The 24,182-nt window shown below is 43.0% G+C and overlaps 1 protein-coding gene across 5 annotated transcripts in view; it reads left to right on the top strand.

Annotated features, from left to right (window-relative positions):
- The window catches only part of LOC110535779 (cytosolic carboxypeptidase 1), a 38,602-nt gene that overhangs the window by 2,068 nt on the left and 12,352 nt on the right, over positions 1 to 24,182 (top strand). For 3 of the 5 annotated variants that reach the window (XM_036935581.1, XM_036935580.1, XM_036935582.1), the window contains exons 2-19: positions 79 to 142; positions 2,294 to 2,424; positions 11,388 to 11,455; positions 14,836 to 14,899; positions 15,297 to 15,443; positions 15,598 to 15,729; positions 17,752 to 17,845; positions 17,951 to 17,988; positions 18,216 to 18,424; positions 18,699 to 18,876; positions 20,039 to 20,133; positions 20,391 to 20,507; positions 21,038 to 21,714; positions 21,980 to 22,081; positions 22,185 to 22,271; positions 22,432 to 22,580; positions 22,743 to 22,830; positions 23,224 to 23,368. In XM_036935581.1, the coding sequence (XP_036791476.1) occupies positions 111 to 142; positions 2,294 to 2,424; positions 11,388 to 11,455; positions 14,836 to 14,899; positions 15,297 to 15,443; positions 15,598 to 15,729; positions 17,752 to 17,845; positions 17,951 to 17,988; positions 18,216 to 18,424; positions 18,699 to 18,876; positions 20,039 to 20,133; positions 20,391 to 20,507; positions 21,038 to 21,714; positions 21,980 to 22,081; positions 22,185 to 22,271; positions 22,432 to 22,580; positions 22,743 to 22,830; positions 23,224 to 23,368 (2,553 nt within the window). In that variant the 5' untranslated portion in view covers positions 79 to 110. The remainder of the gene's footprint in view (positions 1 to 78; positions 143 to 2,293; positions 2,425 to 11,387; positions 11,456 to 14,835; positions 14,900 to 15,296; positions 15,444 to 15,597; positions 15,730 to 17,751; positions 17,846 to 17,950; positions 17,989 to 18,215; positions 18,425 to 18,698; positions 18,877 to 20,038; positions 20,134 to 20,390; positions 20,508 to 21,037; positions 21,715 to 21,979; positions 22,082 to 22,184; positions 22,272 to 22,431; positions 22,581 to 22,742; positions 22,831 to 23,223; positions 23,369 to 24,182) is intronic. The other 2 variants (XM_036935583.1, XM_036935584.1) reach the window with 2 other exon arrangements.

The raw sequence follows: 24,182 nt of genomic DNA, 5'->3' as shown, positions 1-24,182 counted from the left end.
ACAGGGGTGAACATTAAAGTCCAGACAGGGAATGACAACTGTGTTGCATTGCTGATTCTTGCTTTTCTTTATTTGCAGTTGATGTGAAATGTTGACGTGTGTGAGAAAAAATGAATAAGCCCAAAATGACCACTGAGAAAGGGTGAGTAACCATTGTCTCGGACACACACACAGTTCTTTCTGTCAGATTACTCTCTCATACACTGCCCCTTGCCCTCATATTATACACTGTAGTTTGCTCAATGTCTTGTGACATTGAGCAAACCTAGTGGTTAGAGTGTTGGACTAGTAACCGAAAGGTTGCAAGATCGAATCCCCGAGCTGACAAGGTACAAATCTGTCGTTCGGCCACTGAACAAGGCAGTTAACCCACTGTTCCTAGGCCGTCATTGAAAATAAGAATTTGTTCTCAACTGACTTGCCTAGTTAAATAAAGTACAAAAGATCAGTCTAAGGACAACACAACCACAGGTCATTAAACCAGCCAGGGCCAGTCATGATGCCATTGTGACCCTGGCTATTTTAGGTTCCTCTGTAAAACACTCACTGCTGGGGTCAATAACTGTTTGGGGCCTGTAATAACTAGCCTTTTGTTACTTTAGCATTAGTCTTACATTATTCTTGCATAGTGTTTGAAGGTGATTCTAACATGTATTGACTCGGGTGTGAATACTTATGTAAATTACATATTTCTGTATTTTATTTCAATAAATTAGCAAACATTTCTTAAGACATGTTTTCACTTTGCCATTATGGGTCGTTGTGTGTAGATGGGTGAGAAATACATCTATTTAATCCATTTTTACTTCAGGCAGTAACACAAACAAATGTGGAATAAGGGAAGGGGTATGACTCATTCCTGAAGGCAATGTACAGTATGTGAGATTTCAGTATTTCATTTTCAATAAATTAGCAAACATATTTTTAAAGCATTTTTTCACTTTGTCATTATGCGGTATTGTGTGTAGATGCGTGGGGGAAAAAGTCAATTGAATCAATTTAGAATTCAGGCTGTAACACAACAAAATGTGGAATAAGTCTAGGGGTATGAATACTTTCTGAAGGCACTGTATGTGTGTGGAAAACATTTCATCACAAGTAAGACATTTAACTTTAGTATAGTCCATGTGTAACTCCACTCACTACATGTAGCTGTATAGTCTGTTGGTTTTCTTGGTCTTGGTTAGCTTAATTTTCCTGGTCAGTACTATAGCTAGCTAGCACTCAGTGTGTGTGCATTGAGTTTGTGCAAAAAAGGGTCAACACAGGGTCCTGTTGGATCCAGACTTGGTTTATTGGTACCACTTGCCGTGCGGTAGCAGAGCGTGCTGTATTGTGGGGGGTTATTGCCAAGGCAACCAAAGACTTGTTTGCTACAACACCTTGCTTGTTTCAGCAAGGAGAAACAAAGTTTCATCACATTTTTAAGAGTCCATTTTACCACAGAAATGGACTCAACTGCACAAAGTCCGGCCATTCCATCTTCAGTCCGCTGTCACGCAACAGCGAAAATAATTTCTTATTGGACGAGTCCAGGTACTCTCCACTTTCTGTCCTTTTTCTTCCATTTCTTCCTGATTCCTGGGTATACGTTAAATACACTTTTTCAAACTGTTATGACTTTTATTTTATTTTCATGACATCCATAACTACACGGTTATGCAGTAATTGTGCCAGCCCCAGACCTAATATTTAAATGGCGTAGGCAGCTCAATTTATAGGCTAACTTTTGATAAACTCTGGGCTTGGTAGATTGTTTGACTTTCTTAGTGTGACTGTCTCTGCTGTTTAGTCTAGCTAATATGTCTGTGAGAATGTAAGTGCATGAAGGCGTGTGTGTGCATTTTGTCTTTTTGTGTTGTTTGAGCAGTATCTCACTCAGTTGCTCTTAGTGTATTTTGGTCTGTTTGTCTCTTTTTTCCCTCTCTCCCTTGGTCTCTCACTGTCTTTATAAGGGCATATGAAAGACATTTGGTCTATTTCTACATTTAGATTCTCTCTCGCATGGCTGTGACCTTTGGCCTCACTGCCCCACATCAGCGTAATATAACCAGAGCATAGTTTTGTTCATTAGGGCGCACTATGGAAAATTATTTTAAAATGTTTCACAACAGAAAGGGAAAATAAGCATTTCTTATTGGACGAGTCCAGGTAGTCGCTCTCTGTTTCTGTCCTTTTTTCCCCCTCTGTCTGGTGCCTAATGATCACGACCCTGGAGACTATTTGCTTTATGAGAGCATGACCTGATGCCAAGGTATATGTTAAGTATTAAACCTCTGTCTCTCTCTCCCAGCGTTCCCAGTAACTCCAGGGTGCTGATGTTGTTGGGCCAGCTGGAGAGGCTGAACAGGGAGGCCATGCTGGCGGACGCTGAGATTGGCAGGCAGATCACTGCCAAAATCCTCCACCTCATCCAGACTCAGGGTGAGAAGAGTACTAGCATATACTGGGTTACACAATGACCATATATTTGCTTGAACCATTCTGGAAAGGCCAATAGGAAAATAATAGCCTACAGTGCATTCGGAATTTATTCAGATCCCTTGACTTTTTCCACATTTTGTTCCGTTACAGCCTTATTCTAAAATGGATTACATTGTGTGTTTTTTTACTCATCAATCTACACACAACACATAATGACAAAGACAAAAAACGTTTTTTAGAAATGTGTCCAAATGTATTAAAAATTAACAACTGTAATATTACATTTACATTAGTATTCAGACCCTTTACTCAGTACTTTGTTGAAGCAGCCTTTGGCAGCGATTACAGCCTCAAGTTTTCTTGGGTATGACGCTACAAGCTTGGCACAGCTATATTTGGGGGGTTTCTCCCATTCATCTCTACAGATCCTCTCAAGCTCTGTCAGGTTGGATGGGGATCGTCGCTGCACAGCTATTTTCAGGTCTCTCCAGAGATGTTTGATCAGTGTTCAAGTCTGAGTTTATAGAAGCAGGTACCCACGTGCCATCTCCTCATTGGTTATACCCACGTGGGTGATTGAAAGATGAACTGTTATGCCGGTTGGCATCTACACTTTAACCAGACAATCACCATATAACTTCAAAGATGAAAAAGCCTGGACGGAGGAGAGATGACTAGAAACTATTCGGGTTGACCGTTTTATGTGTGGATTAATTGGTGGAGCAGAGGACCTTGTGCATTTCAGGTAAAATAACAACTCAATGTTTATATCCCAGGACAAATTAGCTAGCATCAGCAAGCTAGCTAAAAAGGAGAAATTAGCTAGCAAGTGTAAGCTAACTAGCTAAATTGCCATACATGTTTAATGCTTTTCGACCTGTCCCCAAATTAATGTAATTGGTTCAGAGTTTGTTTTGATATTTTAACCTGCGTGTCGTGATCGCTTTTGGTGTAGGGGGACAAAACAAATTTGTGCACGATGGCGCACGCGCGCAGCCGGTTTGGGTTCCGTGTTACGCTGAATAATTGCTGGCAGTACAGTCTTATCATAGCTGCACCCTATCACATCTGTATCATAGACATCTTACGCATGTCTTTGTTGAGGCACTTGTGTTGTGTCTCTGTTCAACATCTCCAGGCTTCTCCTCAAAGAATGTAAGAGTGGAGCTGCGCCACCTTGTGGATTGGCTGCGACACTCATTTAAGGCCAGGCATCACACCCTAATAGGGTATTTATTTTGCTCTAGATTGCAGGATATGGCCTCCACCCTTCCCGCCGTACTCAGCAGCACCGTCTTGTTTAAAAATGGAGACCCCTGATCTGTGGAGAACCCTGATCTCTACCCTCATATAGCATTGCCTTCTTTGTGGTTGCATTAATATTTCACCTGCACCAAACCTCTACCTCCAATCCAGCTCAAGCGGCATCTTTTGAGTATTGTGTCCGTAGCGTCCTGCTTTGTTTGTCTGAGGAAGGGGGAGTTCGATAGTGTTTCGGACAAAAGATGACATTCATGATTATTTGGCGCCAAGTTGTGTGGAGGATGGATGTTTTTTTTTTCAGGTTTAGTTCAACCATTTTTCAGTACTCGTAACCATGTAGGCATAGAAGTGTTATCGGTACACAGCTCTAGTGGGTTTAGAGTTCTCTTTGTGCTGAATTTTCTTGACCTCCAGATTTGTTTGAACTTTGAAGGTTGTTCGGGCTTTCTTGACCCTAGTGCAGATGTCTATGCGTGTACCCCTACTGTAGGTATAATGCAATGGTGCTCCCTAGGTATGTAAAACTGTGTGTAAATCCAAGTATTGCTACTTGATTGTTTTGGACTGCCTTTGCTGAGTTGATGGGAAAGAGCTGTCTTGCAGTTAAACAGTCCGACTTGCTTCTGTCCCTTTTTTTCTTCTTCTTGTACCCTGTGTGTGTGTGTGTGTGTGTGTGTGTGTGTGTGTGTGTGTGTGTGTTATAAAACCGCCAGATCATCGGCAAAGTCGAGGTCTTTTAGAGTTTAATACAAGGTCCATCGTATTTAGGGCCGGGAACCTCACGCTACAATATTATCATGATACTTAGGTGCTCATACGATATGTATTGCGATTCTACATGTATCACGATCAGTGGTGGAAAAGGTACTCAATTGTCATAGTTGAGTAGAAGTAAAGATAGGCAAATATAAAAAAAATACTCCAGTAAAAGTGAGACTCAGTAAAATACTACTACTACTTGAGTGAAAGTTTTAACATATTTGGTTTTAAATGTACTTCGTACAGTGTTGGAAAAACAACTCAATTGTCATACTTGAGTAAAATGTAAAAGCAAACGCTATACATAAAATTCCTTATATTAAGCAGACATGACGGCACGATTTTCTTGTTCTTTTAATTTTGTTCTTTTAATTTACTTTTAAAAACTACCTAAAGGAACGATTCACCCATTTTGAATGTTGTATTGTTTTTTGTGCATCTCTGATTGATGTTCTATTGATTGTTGGCATTTTCATGTGTATCTGAGCTATTCACTTTTAAAGCAGGCAGAAATACATCTGGTATGATGACTTTTGCATCATACCGTTTCTGCCTGCTTGAACGGCATTAGCTCAGATGCACATGAAATTACCCCCCGGGAATCGATAGAACATCGCTCAGAGATCCACAAAATAACATTCAAAATGGGTGAGTCTTTCCTTTTTTAAGTAGAACTTCAAAGTATTTTTACTTAGATATGTTACACTACTGATTTACAATTCTGTATGTATTGCGATTCTATACTGCGTTTTTATTGCGATTCTATGTTCCAAACATATTGCTCACTGTGTCTGCTGCAGAAACGAGGGAGCATGAGAGAACTATTTTTGATCAGTCATGGAAATTAAAGTGCTGAAACTTGTCTCGACATTTAAAAAGGAAGATGGAGAACAAGTTATAGGAAAAATACTGCCGTTTTGGTGTAGCTACAGCTAATGTTAATTACCTAGCAAATGTTAAAAAATATATACAGTACCAGTCAAAAGTTTGGACACACCTAGTCATTCAAGGGTTTTTCTTTATTTTTTTAAACTATTTTCTACATTGTAGAATAATAGTGAAGACATCAAAACTATGAAATAACACATGGAATCATGTAGTAACCAAAAATGTGTTAATTAAACAAGTCAAAATATATTTTATATTTGAGATTCTTCAAAGGTGCTACCCTTTGCCTTGATGACAGCTGTGCACACTGTTGGCATTCTCTCAACCAGCTTCATGAGGTAATCACCTGGAATGCATTTCAATTAACAGGTTTGCCTTGTTAAAAGTTCATTTGTGGAATTTCTTTCCTTAATGCGTTTGAGCCAATCAGTTGTGTTGTGACAAGGTAGGGGTGGTATACAGAAGATAGCTCTATTTGGTGAAATGCCAAGTCCATATTATGTCAAGAACAACTCAAATAAGCAAAGAGAAATGACAGTCAATCATTACTTTAAGACATGAAGGTCAGTCAATGCGGAAAATTTCAGGACACGTGTGGCTTCGTTCCCAGAACCAATGGGAAACCGAAAACGTACGTTCCCACAACTTCTAAGAAACCAAATGTGCTAGCTGGGCTGTCACTAAGTTCATTAGTCAGCAATGTGATACTGTGTGTTCAGACACATTTTTAAATGTATTTTATGCTATTGAGATAACTGGCATAGTTAGATATTCAAATGTCAGAGAGACTCGCATGACATACTTCTGTTGTAGGCACTCGCATATGCATCTGTTGTGATGACACGGGTCAGTGGTGGACCCATGGTGCTAGGTTTGCTGCGCTAGAGCAAAGTCCACGGAGATTTTGAAAATGGAAACAAGTGAACTGGACATCAACATTGATTGAAGAACACGTCAAGATCAGCATTCAGACACAAACATATTGGTTTGTCACTCCAAGCTTCAGATTGCTGATCTGAGCTAGGTAAGTAACTAACTTGACTAGATCGTTCTTTGTTCTAAGCTCATAGCCTGTTAGCAAATCTTGACTTTTAGCATTACACCAGTTTAAAAAAAATAAAAAATTAAAATTTCATGGGCAGGACATACTTTCCAATGTCTGATATTGGCAATATAGGTCATTGATCTGCTCTTTTGGATTCATTAGAGATCATCACATTATACATTTGGTTGTTGCTCAAATAGGTTTTCACCCACAAACACAGTATGTTTTTATTATGGAAATCCAGTTTTCTAGAGAGGAAATGTTGTCTCAAAGCAGTGGTGCAGGCTGAAATGTGAGCTATCTCTCGCTCTCTCTCTCTCTCTCTCTCTCTCTCTCTCGGTGGAACGTCCCTCTTGCAGGGATATCAACTCTATGGTACTCCTAAACCCTGCACTCACGGCACACTACAGCTCTAATCGGGCTCGGCCTCCGGCCACACCCTGTCACAGCCAGCCCCACTTGGGAGACGTCCACACAGTCCTCATATACAGTCCCCAATAGGAGAGAGGGAGGAAGAGAATGACTGCTGCAGTATCAGACGCACGGACGCAACAGGCCAACTGCCTCCTCTGTCTTTCTCTCCGCGCCTGGGCCTCGTGCTTGCTGTCTGTATAGGCGGGCACCTGGCTGGAACGCAGCCTGGTCTGCCCCGTCCATCTGTATGTCTGGGCTGCTTGAATGCTGAGTAGGTGGAGTGAAGAGGGGAGGCTGGGTAGTGTAGTAACCTTCTAGGATTGGTCACACGTCACAGTGCCTTAAGAGTGCAAGGGGAGGTGCTACGAGCTGTGTCCTGGTCTGGTGGTTGGGCTTGGGGGCGATTAGCATCAGTGTACTCCAGGCTGTATGGGGGGGATCCTTGAAAAAGAAAATAGAGCCGCACTCTAGGAGCTCAGATGCAGTAATTGAATAACCTAATAACCAGCGTTTTCACAGACACGCTGTCTTCATCGGGGTATAATGACAAACACTGCAGGTCACTAGTTTATATAGTTTCAAAGGACACACACAGGTGTCCGTAATCATGGACGGGTGTGGCTGGATATCATTGGTTCATTTACAGATCTAAATAGAAGACCGAAGGGAGCTAGAGTCTTTAAATTAAAGATCCAGGCAGCCTCTCCTAGGGAGGGTGACATGTTCGATGCCGATATAACGTAGGGACTAAATAGTGGTTTGCTTCCAAAAAGTGGGCCTCAACTGGTTACGTCGAGTTTTTGCACATAATTGTGCTACGATGCTCAGAGATTCGTACTTTTAATTCATGCTTTGTTTTACCCACAATTTTTAAAAATAAAATGAATAACTGCCTTAGTGGAGCGCGTGATAACACTTTTGATTGGGATTTGTTTCCCTGTATGGGAGTGTTTGAAGGATCTACATTTGTAAGTGCCATTGCATCCAGTAGAGGCGTAAATAGACGTTGTGTGGGGGTATTTTGAGGTGGTAAATCAGAGTTTGCTAATTGATCTCTGATTTTTCTGCCCCGCGAGAATACGACCAAAGGAGCTTCCGAAAACACATTACTGTCATCGGATCTTAGGATGTGCCAATGTTTGTGAACGATTCCCTTAATTTGTTCCGAGCACTTTGAATAGCGGGTAGTTAGAACGCAAGAATGTGTCTTTTTGCGAGACTGACCTTGACTGTTGATTTTGTCTCCCCACACCAGATGCACTGAGAACACGCAGGTTGAAACTCTGGACCAATTAGATTAATTTGAGGACAGGTCGAAAAGCATTTATTGCTGTTGCTAGCTAATTTGTCCTGGGATATATACATTGGGTTGTTATTTTACCTGAAATGCACAAGGTCCTCTACTCCAACAATTAATCCACAGATAAAACGGTCAACCGAGTTTGTTCTATTAATCTCTCCTCCTTCAGGCTTCTTCTTCTTTGGACGTTATATAGCAGTTGGCAACCAACTTTAAGGTGCATTAGCTCAACCGACTGGACTGGAGGGGGAACCACAGTTCATCTTTCAATCACTCACGTGGGTATATGTTCCTAAAAACCAATAAGCAGATGGGAGAGGCATGACTTGCAGTCCGTCGAGCTTCACAAATAGAACCAATTTAGAACCAAATAGAACCAACTATTTTAGCGCCTGGCCATGCAAACGCTCGCGAGCAGTGTGGGTGCAATGATTGAATAACATGTATGTCTGGTCAGCATGTTAGGGTCAGGTTGCAGAAGAAAATGGTCCATGGCTTCAACACCGCCCTCGTGTGGAACATTTGTGTATAACGACTCAACATCAAAAGTAACTAACAAAGTATTCTCAGGGAGAGGATCAAGAGACTCAATATTAGAGACCGTACTGCTGCTGTCTTTTACAAAGGACTGGCGCTGTTCTGCGAGTGATCTAATAAGTCAACGAAAGTCGATAAAGGGTCCGTTACTCCATCAATGCCCGCTACAATAGGGCGCCCCGGAGGTTTTGTAACATTCTTGTGTAATTTCGGGAAAGTATAGAAAGTAACAATTTTAGGGTGTTGAATAGCCAAAAAGTGTATTTTTGGGGGGGTGATTTGACCAGAACTTAAATACCCACCTAGGATAGTAAAGATAGTGTTCTGAAATTGGGAAGTGGGGTCACTTCTGAGTTTCTTTAAAAAAAAAAGTATTGTCAAGCTGACACTCATTTACATACTGGAGGACGAGTACTACTGTACTGCAGTGCCATGCAGCAACTGTAGTGCAGATCTACTACAGGTAGCTAGCTACTTTGAGCGGTTTGTGAAGTTACTGTCTAAAGGAACAAAGGTTTCTCTGGACTCTGTATATCTCGTACTGGCAAAACTAAAACCGCTACTCTACAAATAAAATAAAGTTGCCAAAAGTTGAACTGGTTTCTGAAGACAGTGTTTACGGTTCACCTTAAAAGTAAATAAATTGTGTAAAGCCCACTGTATTCTATTTTGCTTTAGAATAATACCTCATTAACCAATAAAAACCCTTGTATTGGGTAGTGCTTGTGTAGATAACACAACATGGGTACCATAATACTGGGTAGTTGTTGCCCTTAAACACAGGCCCGTGAGCAACTGCGGCCACTCATGAGTTCAGATTTTGAACATTGCAGTATGCCAGTGGAAGGGAGGACTGTAAGCAGGTGACCCAACTGTGGTTTGTGACTACTCTGTCCCATTGTAGCCAATTCAGTTGCAGTCATTCTGTTACAGATTTTTTGTTGTTGACATTCTGTTACGGAATGACACGTTTTAAAAGACTTAAATCATAAACTAAATTGTTATCAGTAAAAACAATGACATTATTGGTAGGTCTACCTTGTTACTTCTGTGACCTTTCATTATCCTCCCTCATGAATGAGAGAAATTAGAAAATATCTTCAATGTAAGTGTTTTTGTAACAGAATGGCAAGACAATACTTTTTAAACTTACAGAAGGCATATGATTTCTGCAACATTCAATGTAAATGTTGATATTAGTTGGCAAGGATCTTAACTTCAGCTTGATTGTGTTTTGAATACTTTTTCTGGTAGATCTGGTAGATTCTGGTTTTCTAAGAGCCCCTTTTCCGTCTGCTTGACCAGAAATCAAAGCATTTGCTTATTCCAAATTTTAGGATGAAAAATAGTTGAAAAAATGTATATATTCCTTTATTCCTCAAACATATAGACTCTTAGCTTTCATTTGACACCAAATTTGACAGGCTCTCTATGAACTTCACATGTTGGTGCTCCATGGGTCCTTCTACATGGAAATGGACCAAACTTATGTTGTTTTGGTTTTGAGGGTCAACGGTGAGCCATTGTTTTGTTTTCGAGGAGCTTTAAAAAGTCCGGTGTGATAGAAATGTTTTTCGAGTTCACTTTTCGCACAGCCACTGAGAGTCGAGTTGTGCTCGTGCGTTTGAACTCGCTAGCTGCTCCAGTGCCGAAACCTGATTTTTGCAAAGTGTGTTTTATTTATGAGCCTATAAATGTTTCACACATTCCATTTCCATATTCCCATTCATCCCGGTGTTCATTAGGTCTGCTCAATCAAACACTCCATCAAACCTCTACTGGCCTGGGTGGTGTGGCTAGCATCCACACCAGCAATATGTCTCTATTTCATGGGATACGAGCTGCCCTGGGTGCTGCTGACTTGAGTTATATTTTGTTTGCTTTCCTGGACTTTGTTATTTCTGTTAGTTTCTACTAGGGCCCTCAAACTCAACTCTGGCCCTCTCAGCGAGCTCCGCTGCATGTTTTCGTTGTTCCCCTCTCATCAGGAACCGATTTAGACCTAGGGACACCAGGTGGGTGGAATTAACGACAAGGTAAAACAAAAAAAAACAGCAGGCCCCCGGACCTCGTCGTGTTGGTGTTTGAGTTTGCTCTATGTTGGTTTTTAGTGCTCTTTTTGTGCGCGTGTGTAAGAGCGACAGATTGATGTGGTCATTTTCTGTGATGGGCAAGTCCCCTTGGTGTTTTTACTAATTGTTGAGGTGCTGTCGTGGGAAGTTTGCGGGGTTTCTGCGTCCATCCATGTGGTAAAGACTGTTTCAGAGAGAACCTGTGGCAGGCAGTGGTGTATTTTTGACTTCAACGTATCATACGGGAGGAACATTTTGCCTCTTTCTAATAATTGGGAAATATATCCGCCCTGTCTCTCCTGTAAATTACACCCCTGAGGATAACACTAAAAGGAGAGAAACGAGAGGTAGTAATGGGGGTTGGGGTCAGACAGAGGGGGGCAGAGCCCTCTTTCTCAAAAAGTATGTTTCACTCTACAGCAGCAGCAAATGGATTTCACAATTTCTGTAAATGGAGAGCTGCAGGGCTCATGTTTTGAAACGTTTAATGTACTGTACATGCTATTTATATTTGCTTATATAGTACTCACTTTCACTTTAAAATCAGGAATTCTGCTATTTGGTTAAGAAATGGCATGGTAAAAATGACAACAATATAACTAGGCTAGTCATTACTAACAGTAGCCTATTAACAATAACACAGCGAAGGGAAACGTCATGTAACTTAAGTCCCTCTGTGTTTCAGAGAAGACACGGAAGGAGATCATGTCCAAGGGCTCCAGTGGCATGGAGGTCATCCTGGCAACCTTAGAGGTGAGTTCACATCCCGTTCCACTATGGTGTTTAATATAGTCTCAGAAATCGAGCACACATGTCGCTTGGGTTGCGTTTGCACAGGCAGCCTAATTCTGAACTGTTGGTCTTTTGACTAATCAGATCAGCTCTTTTGCCATTAATTAGGCAAAACATCAGAATTGGGCTGCCTGTTTTTAAATGATATATATTTTTTTATAACGCCACATTCTGCTAATGTACGATACTGAAACATCATAAGCAGAGGGCATAAGGAGACAAACGAGAGACAAAAGGAATATCGTTGAGTAGCCATTTCTCACTATCGTGCCGACCCAAACCAATCTGAGCTGGCTCTGATATTTTTAGCAGGGTTCCAGCAACTGTGGTGGATGTGTAACCGGGCTGGAACAGTACGGTACGCTCAGCTCTGCTCGGCTCAGTAGTGTGAAAGGGGTACAGCTTACTTATAACAAGGACTATCAACGTCATGGTGTCCTAAAAGTATTGGAAATAATAGTCCTCACCGAGATACATGGCACACACTTGGTTTCGGCAATGGCTTTTATATCTCGCCATCTAGTTATTCTTCCCGTGTACTTATAAATCATTTGATGACAGACCAATCGCTTGCCTCGAAGCGAGCATAGAAGGCATTTAGCTTGTCTGGTAGGCTCGTGTCACTGGGCAGCTCGTGGCTGGGTTTCCCCTTTGTAATCTGTGATAGTTTGCAAGCCCTGCCAAATCCGACGAGCTTTAGAGCCGGTGTAGTAGCATTCGATCTTAGCCTTGTATTGACGCTAGTTCCTGTTTGATTGTTCGTCCGAGGGCGTAGGGGGATTTCTTATAAGCGTCCGGGTTAGTGTCCCGCTCCTTGAAAGCGCTAGCTCTAGCCTTTAGCTCAATGCAGATGTTGCCTGTAATCCAGTGGTCACCAACCTTTTCTGAGTCAAGATCACTTTCTGAGTCAAAAAGCAGACCGAGGGCTTACAGGGCTTACAAAAACGTAAGCCTATGCAACATTAACCAATTAAAAACACTTTTGTAGCAATGAGGTTTGTGCAGTAGGTTGTAAGCCCAATACATTATTACTGCATATTGGCTATACTTGAATTGCCCTGCCAATGTTGTTCTTCTCAGACCATTTTGAAATAAATTTTCTACATTTTAGGTATATGACCACACTGGTAATATAGAATTTGTTGTATTACTTGTGAGGAACAGCTAAGTGAGCATTTATTTTTTATTTTTTACTGGACTGGTAGCCTGCATCTGATGTTCAGTCTGAGGGGAGGGAGGGAGCGTCGGTGAGGCTGCCTCATACCCAACTCTGGTTGTACCGTGAGTGGAGGGATAACACGCATGGCTTATAAAACAGTGCTGAATAACAACTTAAACATGACCTTACTCATAAAAACAGCAGCTTTTTGCTGATTCGTTGAGTCTCTCTCTAGTCATCGTTTTACATTTTTTTTTGCAATCTTATATTATCAACTTTCCTGTGTGTTTGAGGCTTCTTTTCACAGTCTATGGCGTGAGGAAACAGTGCAGAAACGTTGATCTGAACAATCTGATTGGCCAGCGGTAGGCCTATAAGTGCACTTGATTTGCTCTTGGGGCCTGTCAGGTAGCCAGAGTTCTACCTTCAAAATGGGAACACTTTGCCTTCCCGGCGCTAGGGCTGCTGAATCAAGTGCACCTACCACCAACAGCGCAAATCAAATAAAAACATTTCGAACGCAAGGCTTTCTCGTTTTTTTTTTTTTACCGAAATGTTTGGTGATCAACTAGGAATGGCTTGGAGATCAACCAGTCGATCACGATTGACCGGTTGGTGTCCACAGCTGTACTCCATTGGTTCTGGTTGGGATATGTACTTACGGTCACTGTGGGGACGTCGTCGTCGATGCATGCACTTATTAATGAAGCCGATGACTGATGTAGTAAACTCCTCAATGCCGTCGGATGAATCCCGGAACGCTTTCCAGTCGTGTTAGCAAAACAGTCCTTTAGCTTAGCATGCGCTTCATCGGACTACTTCTGAAATGAGCGTGTCACTGATACTTCCTGTTTTGATTTTCTGCTTATAAGCAAAAATCCGGAAGATGGAGTAATGGTCAGATTTTCCTGATGGATGGCGAGAGTGAGCTTTGTATGGATGGCGAGAGTGAGCTTTGTATGCATCTCTGTGTGTGGAGTAAAGGTGATCTGGATTTTTTTCCCCCCTCTAGTTGCACAGGTGACATGCTGGTAGAAATTTGGTCAAACGGATTTCAGTTTTTCCTGCCTTAAAATCTATGTGCATGAATGGCTGTTTGTTTTTTCTTAGGGTTGCAAAATAGGGAATATTACTGGTAACTTTCAAAGTTTACCAGTATACCAGAATTATGGTAACTTTCAAGGATTTTATGGAATTTATCACATGACATATAGTGGCCTTTTTGGGTACTTCACATTGTCATGTGTCTAATTCTCTGGCCCTCTGTGTGGCCTTATCACATGTAAAATATATATACAATAAAAAATAGAATGACAAAACTCTAAAGCATAATCCTAAATATAACCCATCAACTTAGTGTTTATAATGAGGGTTTCGGCATGAAATATTATTTCTATTTTTACACCCTTTTATTTATTTTATATGTCTTTGTTGTTAGAGGGTTTCCCAAAAACACATTTTAGTTTTTGCCCTAGCACTACACAGCTGATTCAAATGATCAACTAATATTCAAGCTTTGATCATTTGAATCAGCTGTGTAGTGTTAGGGCAAAAAACTAAATGTGCACTCCTTGGGCTCCCCAGGACCGAGTTTGGGAAACACTGTTGTAATTGTTTTGCCACCAAAATGGGGACCGTTATCAAAAAAGAAAATAAATGTAAGATTTGCAGAGTTAATAAGAAATAATGCCATTGTTGATTATATGCTTCTTTTTCTTTTTTCATTAACAAGGTTATTTTCTCTAAAACCATATGGTCTGTTCACTAGAAACTCATGGACAATATGGACACATATATAAAGAAAATATACTTTAATAACTTGTATATACTTTAATAAAAATGTAATCATATAAAGTATAAATTACCAAAGTTACCATAGATTACCTGTGGTCCTCTGTAGCTCAGTTGGTAGAGCATTGCGCTTGCAATGCCAGGATTGTAGATTCGATTCCTATGTAAAATGTATGCATTTATGACTGTATGTCGCTTTGCATAAAATCATATGTTAAATGGCATATATTATTATTATTATTATTATTATAATGACCAAAATTACCAATGTTACCGGTAGTTTTGCAGCCCTAGTCTGTCTATGTGTGTGCACACATGTACGAATGTGTTTGTCATTGCTTACATGTTATTTTGTGTTGGTAATACCCAGCATGCTCTCTGTTTTTGATAGAACACACAGGATCTGCAAACTATCCTGAACATTCTGTACATTCTGAATGAGCTGTTAACTGTGGGTAAGTGGTAACCGCTCTTTAACTGCATAATGGGAACTAACAGTTTCCTGTTTGACAGTGTCTTGCTCTCTGATTTGATGAGTGTCAGATAGTCTTGGGTGGAAACAGTGCTTTGATTGGGTAGATGGTGTGACTGAAGTGGTGGTTTGTTAGGCTGTGTTTACACAGGCTGCCCAATTCTGATATTTTTCGACCAATCGGATCAGCTCTGAAAAATATCTGATGTGAAAAGATCGAATGTGATTGGTCAGAAGACGAATTAGTGGAATAAAATATCAGAATTGGGCTGCCAGTGTAAAACTGTGGCGATTGATTGACTTGTGGAAACTGAGATGGTTATTTGTGTGTGTGTGTGTGTGTGTGTGTGTGTGTGTGTGTGTGTGTGTGTGTGTCCCAGGTGGGGGGCGCAGGGTTGGTGTGTTTGTGTCCAAGGGGGGCACAGGCATCCTGCTGCAGCTGGTCCTCAGTGGCAGTAAAGAGTCTCCCCCCAGCGAGGAGCTCATGCTGCAGCTCCACTCACTCCTGGCCAAGGTTGGACCAAAAGGTACACACTCACACACACACACACACTGTATGGGTACTCTACCGCTGTAACAAGAGCCCTAACATAGTCATTCAAACTTCTACCATAAACCATAATCCCTACCACAAACAGACAAATTCTCGCATGCACACTCCCTCTGTCTCTCTTTCTCCAGACAGGAAGTTTGGTGTGAAAGCCCGTCTGAACGGAGCTCTGAACGTCACTGTGAACCTGCTCAAACAGAACCTGCAGAACCACAAGCTGCTGCTGCCCTGCTTGCAGGTTCTACGGGTCTACTCCTCCAACTGTAAGTGTTGCACATACCTTTGGTCATGGTGTGTGTGTGTGTGTGTATTTCCTTTTTATTTATATATTTCCTTTTTATATTTATAAAGTTATATATAGATAGATAGATATATATATATATATATATATATATATATATATATATATATATATATATATATATATATATATATATATATATATATATATATATATATATCATATATACACACACAGCGGGGCAAAAAAGTATTTAGTCAGCCACCAATTGTGCAAGTTCTCCCACTTAAAAATATGAGAGAGGCCTGTAATTTTCATCATAGGTTCACTTCAACTATGACAGACAAAATGAAAGAAAAAAATAATCCAGAAAATCATATTGTAGGATTTTTAATGAATTTATTTGCAAATTTTGGTCACCTACAAACAAGCAAGATTTCTGGTTCTCATAGACCTGTAACTTCTTCTTTAAGAGGCTCCTCTGTCCTCCACTCGTTACCTTTATTAATGGCACCTGTTTGAACTTGTTATCAGTATAAAAGACACCTGTCCACAACCTCAAACAGTCACACTCCAAACTCCACTATGGCCAAGACCAAGGGACACCAGCTGTCAAAGGACACCAGAAACAAAATTGTAGACCTGCACCAGGCTGGGAAGACTGAATCTGCAATAGGTAAGCAACTTGGTTTGACAAAATCAACTGTGGGAGCAATTATTAGGAAATGGAAGACATACAAGACCACTGATAATCTCCCTCGATCTGGGGCTCCACGCAAGATCTCATCCCGTGGGGTCAAAATGATCACAAGAACGGTGAGCAAAAATACCAGAACCACACGGGGGGACCTGGTGAATGACCTGCAGAGAGCTGGGACCAAAGTAACAAAGCCTACCATCAGTAACACACTACGCCGCCAGGGACTCAAATCCTGCAGTGCCAGACGTGTCCCCCTGCTTACGCCAGTACATGTCCAGGCCCGTCTGAAGTTTGCTAGAGAGCATTTGGATGATCCAGAAGAAGATTGGGAGAATGTCATATGGTCAGATGAAACCAAACTATAACTTTTTGGTAAAAACTCAACTCGTCGTGTTTGGAGGACAAAGAATGCTGAGTTGCATCCAAAGAACACCATACCTACTGTGAAGCATGGGGGTGGAAACATCATGCTTCGGGGCTGTTTTTCCGCAAAGGGACCAGGACGACTGATCCGTGTAAAGGAAAGAATGAATGGGGCCATGTATCGTGAGATTTTGAGTGAAAACCTCCTTCCATCAGCAAGGGCATTGAAGATGTAACGTGTCTTAGTCTTTCAGCATGACAATGATCCCAAACACACCGCCCGGGCAACGAAGGAGTGGCTTCGTAAGAAGCATTTCAAGGTCCTGGAGTGGCCTAGCCAGTCTCCAGATCTCAACCCCATAGAAAATCTTTGGAGGGAGTTGAAAATCCGTGTTGCCCAGCAACAGCCCCAAAACATCACTGCTCTAGAGGAGATCTGCATGGAGGAATGGGCCAAAATACCAGCAACAGTGTGTGAAAACCTTGTGAAGACTTACAGAAAACATTTGACCTCTGTCATTGCCAACAAAGGGTATATAACAACAGAAACTTTTGTTATTGACCAAATACTAATTTTCCACCATAATTTGCAAATCAATTCATAAAGAATCCTACAATGTGATTTTCTAGATTTTTTTTCTCATTTTGTCTGTCATGGTTGAAGTGTACCTATGATGAAAATTACAGGCCTCTCTCATTTTTTTAAGTGGGAGAACTTGCACAATTGGTGGCTGACTAAATACTTTTTTGTTCCTAATTTTGGTATAAATAAAAAAAAAAGAGGCAATCTTAGGCACTAGATTGCAGGAAATGTCAGTTATAGGTGTTAATAAACACAACAATATCTAAATCCAAACGGGGGGCACTGCTTGATGTTGCCATAGGAACCATAAATCTGACTGAGAGTTACTAACCTACTGTAGCCAACTCCTATATGGTGTTATTGTGGAGGGCACTGAGGTTCAGTTTGTTTGTCTTCAGCTGTGAATGCTGTGTCCCTGGGGAAGAATGGAGTTCTGGAGCTCATGTTCAAAATCATCGGACCCTACAGCAAAAAGAACACCAGTCTGCTGAAGTAAGTGTGTGTGTGTGTGTGTGTGTGTGTGTGTGTGGGGGGGGGGGGGGGGGGGGGGGGGGGGCTGTTTTTGACCCCTTTCTCTGGATGTCTTTTACTTAACAGAGTATCCCTGGACACACTGGGGGCCTTGCTCAAATCCAGTAAGTACTTTTTTTTCACCCTCTCTCTACAGTGTCTAAGGACAATGTCATGGTTTTTCAGTAACAGTGCTATTGTCTATGCCGATTACCAACCAGTGTGTCCTTCCCTCCCTCCCCCACTCGCTCGCTCACTCTATCCACCCCTTCATCCTTCCCTTCCTCTCTCCATCACCCTCCCAATCCCTCTTTCTCCCTCCTCTCCGTCCATCCAACCCTCCCTCCCTCAGAGACGAATGCCCGGCGGGCGGTGGACCGGGCCCATGTGCCCGTCCTGCTGTACATCTACCAGGACTGGCACCGCAACGACACGCGCCACCGCCACATGTTGATCCGCAAGGGCGTCCTGGGCTGCCTGAAGAACATCACCAACATCAAGCTGGGCCGCAAGGCCTTCATCGACGCAGACGGGATGAGGATCCTCTACAACACCTCTACTGTGAGTACGGTGACAAAACTCCCAAAAAGTAGTGCCGGAGACTGGTGTAGCAGTCTAAGTTCGCGACTCTGGACCACATACTCCTGGCGACGGGGGTTCGAGCCCCTTCCCCCCCCCCCCTCTGTCTATGCACCTAGCCTTAATCCCAACTCTCTCCTCACAACACCCTCACCTCGAGTCTCACCTTTTACATTACACCAACACGGATGGTAAATGATGAATCTGATGACGGTGTGGATGACGATCAGTAGTAATGATGGTGATGTGTTGTTAGGAGTGCCTTCCAGTGAGGACTCTGGACCCTCTGATCAACACCTCCAGCCTTATCATGAGGAAGTGCTTCCCCAAGAACCGCCTCCCTCTGCCCACCATCAAGAGTGTCTTCCACCACCAGCTGCCTCACGTTCCGGCAGGAGGGCCCGTCGCTCAGCTCTACAACCAGCCCCTGGGGGGTGAGGCTCACATGCATACTATACTCACAATGCTTGCGGAGCCACTTAGATCACCCCAATGGTCATTGCACACAGTTTACTCACACGCTCCACCACAGATGTCCCTTTCAGGAAGACCCATATACCAGTTCTACACCAAAGCCCCCATAGGGTAAGACTTGTCACAATAAGTAGTAGCCTAACCGCTACGGAGTCACACTCCTCAGTCTAGTATCACACTACTAACACAGTAGAATACAGTCTCCTCTAACATTAAGGAACTCTTAACTCAAGAACTTTCACTCTTACTCTTCATTGATGTCACCTCACTCTTTAAGCCATGTGTCCAGCTGCCCAATCAAGATGCCAGATGTTCTCTCTCTCTATCTCTCTCCTCATCTCATTTCTGTCTGCTTATTCTCACAGTTGCCTGCAGGGTCGTTCCATCTCAAAAAGCACAAGAAAGAGGATTTTGTCACACTGTATACTGGCCTTTGTGGTGGGAGTGGTGTGTGAAGGATCCACGGGTGACTTTTGACATTTGGGGGGGGGGGGGTTCCTCATGTTTTGCTCATTGGTCGGAGGAAGTTTGGTCCAGATAGTTTTATAGGTTACTATATTTATTGAATCCTGTAAATTCAAAGGGCTAATTTGGGTGCAGTCAATTAGCTTAGTTTCTCAGAGATCAAATTATATTTCAACAAAATAATGTTGCAGGAATCTTTATCTTATATGTTGCTGTGGAAACCATTTCAGAACAATCTGAGATGGTGGGAGGGGGGCAAGGCTTGCTGAAATGATATGGAACGACACTGCAATCACCTCTCCTCTCATCTAGTGCACAATCCAACCAACCAATCTTGGCTGAGTTTTGCTAAAATCAGATCATATTTAGCATTGGGATCATTTAACATTGGATTTAAGATTATTTTAGTGTTAAAGATAAAAAAATAAAAATATTTTTTTTATATTTTTTGGAAACTCTCCCTTGACCCTGTAACCAGTCCGGTTACGCCTTGATCTTGTAAACTGAAATTATAATTCCAATTTCAATTGTCCTCAATGCTTCTCTGAGAAGAATGTCAGTTTACTTCCTGGATTCATTGAATCCCAGATTTACTGAATACTGAATAGAACTGGAATTGAGCCCAATCTTGCCTTTGTCCCCGTGTGTGGTTGCCAGTGGATGACGTGGTGGACGAGAGCGACGATAACGATGACGTTGAGACCGAGAACGACACAGAGAACGAGGAGGAGGATAAGGACCACCACGCCAGGGTACAGGAACCATGACCGCAGCCTTTTTCATTTAAACCACACCTTGTTTGACTGACCGCAAAATGACCACAGGACAGGTGACACTGCAGTGACCAGACCAACAGTGTGACCGCAACCACTACTGACCACCACCACTGTTGCTCCCTGTCCACATTCTCTCTGAAGTTAGAGTGAAAACATTTGGATACACTTTTTTCCCCCACTGGGATCCAGCTCCTGCTTATTTAGGGGTCTGATGACGTGTTCTCCCCTTGCAGAATGACGACATAGAAACGGACATCAATAAACTGCGACCCAAAGAGACCAATAGCAGGCCGTTTGAGGAGCTGAAGATCTATGAGAGATTCTTTCTGGAGCTCTCTGAGGATTTCCAGGTAATGCAGGACAGACACCCTTTTGTGTCTTTAGTTGAATCTTCAACATCAAAAAATCAGATCAATATTGTAACATTCCATTTTAAAACCAGTGATTCCCCTATTCATTGCCGCCAATCCAAAATATATTATTTAAAATATATATATATATACAGTACCAGTCAAAAGTTTGGACACACCTACTCATTCCAGGTTTTTTATTTCTTTTTTACTATTTTCTACTTTGTAAAATAATAGTTTGTTTGAGTCACTCAGGCATAAGCCATGTCAAAAAGTGTAGAATTGCAGGAAATTATCTTTAAAACAGCAGAATATTGTCTGCGGCCAAGACGATTTTCTCAAAAATGTTCACCATTGGCCAAGCCCACTACCACGCCCCCCCATGCTAGCTTTGCCACCGCTGCTGAAAAAACCCTAGAGGAAACACTGTAAAACATACAGATGTGTGTTTTTCACGAGGGGACCACAATGCTAAGTGATCAGAAAGCTGCCTGTCGTCCTAAAGTTAAATCTCCTTTGTGTGTCTGCAGAGATTTAACTTTAATAACCCAAAGAGCGGTGTAACAGCCACCCCGGCAGCTCCAAAGTCTCAACGCCCCATCATCGTTCCCACCGCCCAGGCCTTGCCCCCGAAATACCCAACTGCCGCCCCCCTCCAGGAGGAGTGCCACCTGGCCAAAGGTGAACAACCCCACCCTGAAGCATCTCCTCTGGCCCCAGCCCCCACCCCGGCCCCAGTCCATACCCTGGACACCATCAATATCACCAAGGATCACGATGGCTGCTGTGACCACAGCCAAGTCCGACCACAGCCAGGGCTAGAGCAGGAGCTTGTACAGGGGATGGAGCGGGTGGCCCTGGAGGGGACTGGGCCTCAAGGCGGGGCAGGGGGTGGAGGAGGAGGGGTCAACAGGCACTATAGGCAACCTCCCCTGCTGGCTGGGGGTGTGGCTGCCCGGCAAGGGGGCGGGGCAGAAGAGACGTTAGCAGAGGAGTGGGCAGAGGAGGAGGGAGGCGAGGGGGCGGTGCTGGAGGTGCCGGACACAGCGTTGCTCCTGCCGCTCCACGACCCTGACCTGTACGTGGAGATGGTGAAGAGCACACGCTCTGTGCCACAGTACTCAGAGGTGGCCTACCCAGACTACTTTGGCCACGTTGCGCCCACCTTCCGAGAACACATCCTGGAGAGGGTCTATGGCGTGCAGAGGTGAGACCCCTAGACGCTGATCTAGGTACGACAGCAGTGTGTCTCTTTTGCACTCCCTCTCCCCCTTGTTTGAGATTAAGAGAACTGGACCAGTAGCTAGAATCAGTCAAATCACTCAATGTCTCCTTGTGCCACCTATTTCCACTGAAAATGACTTATTTCCGGTAGTCGGGTGGCTCAAAGTAGTGTGGAGTCAAAGTGAAGGGTTGGTGTGTTCTGTTAGTGCTCTCCCCTGCTGCCGCTGTGTGATGATGATGTCACTCAGTCCTCTGCCCCCCTACAGGACTAAGATCTTCCAGGACATTGAGAGGCTGATCCACCCCAATGACATCCTTGATAAAGTGGTCTACGACTTGGACATACAGAGGTGAGCGTCATCATCTTCAGTCCAGGAAACTTGGTGTGGGTGTCTGTGTGTCTCACGGTGTGGGTGTCTGTTGGTCTCACGGTGTGGGTGTCTGTTGTTTCAGTTGCCCGGTGATTGATGACGGTGAATCTCTGAAGTTCAACTCTCAGTTTGAGTCTGGCAACCTGAGGAAGGCTATTCAAGCCAGAAAGTGAGTATTGTGTCCCATTGTTACGTAAACTGGGAACAATATCAAAATAAATGCATTTTTTCAAGTATTTGTTAAATTCAACTTTGTCTCCCGTGCCCACATGTGTGGCCCGTTTTGGTTTGCCTAAAGGTTGAGCTGATGTGATCTGTGTGTGTTCCAGGTTTGAGTACGACTTGGTCCTAAACTCCGACATCAACAGTAACCACTACCACCAGTGGTTCTACTTTGAGGTGAGCGGCATGCGCGTGGGAGCCCCCTATCGCTTCAACATCATCAACTGTGAAAAGTCCAACAGCCAGTTCAACTACGGTGAGCGACTGACTGCCTTGGTCATTTTTTTGTTGCATTATTTAGCCTTTGATGTGTGGCAAAGCTAGAAATGCTAATTAGATAGAAATGCTAATTCAGTATGTGGTGTGTGTATATAATTAACCTCTCTTTAGTAAATTGACTGCATGTACTGTTTTGCAGGTATGCAGGTGCTGATGTACTCTGTTCAGGAGGCCATTAGTGGCAGGCCCCGTTGGGTTCGCACCGGAACGGACATCTGTTACTACAAGTAGGTGTGATTGTCCTACTTTACCCCTAGAGCAGAGTCGGTATGACACAGCCCACCAGACAAGCAGTGCACCTGTCACGAGAAACGAGCCCCGTTCCAAAACTTCTAAAATGCATCCTTCCGTCTGGGCCTGTTCCTTGAAGTAACTACCGATCTAAATTGGTTGTAATAGGGAAGGTAACCTTGCTTTCTCTTATCCAATAACTTCCCAATCTGTGTTTACCCCAAGCAATCGAGGAAGGAAGGAAGGAAGGTATTTGAACAGGGCCATCAAATAGCTTACTTGTTGGTCACTTTGGTAGGTCCTGGTGTCATGAGTGTAAACTTTGTTCGCTGGTTTCTGTTTGTCATTCTCTCTAGCATTTGTGAGATTTTCAACCTCCTTTTACCCAGAAACCACTTCTCCAGGAGCTCGATAGCGGCAGGCGGTCAGAAGGGGAAGTCCTACTACACAATGACGTTCAGCATGACCTTCAACCACAAGGACGACGTCTGCTACTTCGCTTACCATTACCCCTACACCTACTCTACTCTGAAGGTACTATACACTGAGTGTACAAAACATTAAGGACACCTGCTATTTCCATGACATAGACTGACCAGGTGAATCCAGGTAAAAGCTATGATCTCTTATTGACGTCATTTGTTGAATCCATTTAAATGACTATCGATGAAGGGGAGAAGACGGGTTAAAGAAGGACTTTTAAGCCTTGAGACAATTGAGACATTGATTGTGTATGTGTGCCATTCAGAGGGTGAATAGGCAAGACAAAATATTTAAGTGCCTTTGAACGGGGGTATGGTAGTAGGTGCCAGGCGCACCAGTTTGTGTCAAGAACTGCAATGCTGCTGGATTTTTCACGCTCAACAGTTTCCTGTGTGTATCAAGAATGGTCCGGCACCTAAAGGACATCTAGTCAACTTGACACAATTGTGGGAAGCATTGGAGTCAACATGGGCCAGCATCCCTGTGGAATTCTTTCAACACCTTGTAGAGTCCATGCCTGTTCTGAGGGCAAAAGGGGGGGGGGGTGCAACTCAATATTAGGAAGATGTTCCTAATGTTTGTTATACTCAGTGGCCGTAGCTTGCTATATAAAGCAGGCAGACAGGCATTGATGCATTCAGTTACTGTTCGATTGAACGTTAGAATGGGCAAAACGAGTGACCTAAGCGACTTTGAGCGTGGTATGATTGTCTATGCCAGGCACGCCGGTTCTAGGTATTACCGGGAATGGTGCAAGAAACAAAAAACATCCAGGCCTGTGGGCAAAAACAGCTCGTTGATGAGAGGTTGAAGGAGAATGGCAGGAATCGTGCAAGCTAACAGGCGGGCCACAAACACGCGCAAG

The sequence above is a fragment of the Oncorhynchus mykiss genome, chromosome 11, assembly GCF_013265735.2.
Source record: "Oncorhynchus mykiss isolate Arlee chromosome 11, USDA_OmykA_1.1, whole genome shotgun sequence".
NCBI lineage: Eukaryota > Metazoa > Chordata > Actinopteri > Salmoniformes > Salmonidae > Oncorhynchus > Oncorhynchus mykiss.
The sequence above is the reverse complement of the archived record's forward strand: the minus strand, read 5'-3'. Positions and strand labels throughout refer to the sequence as shown.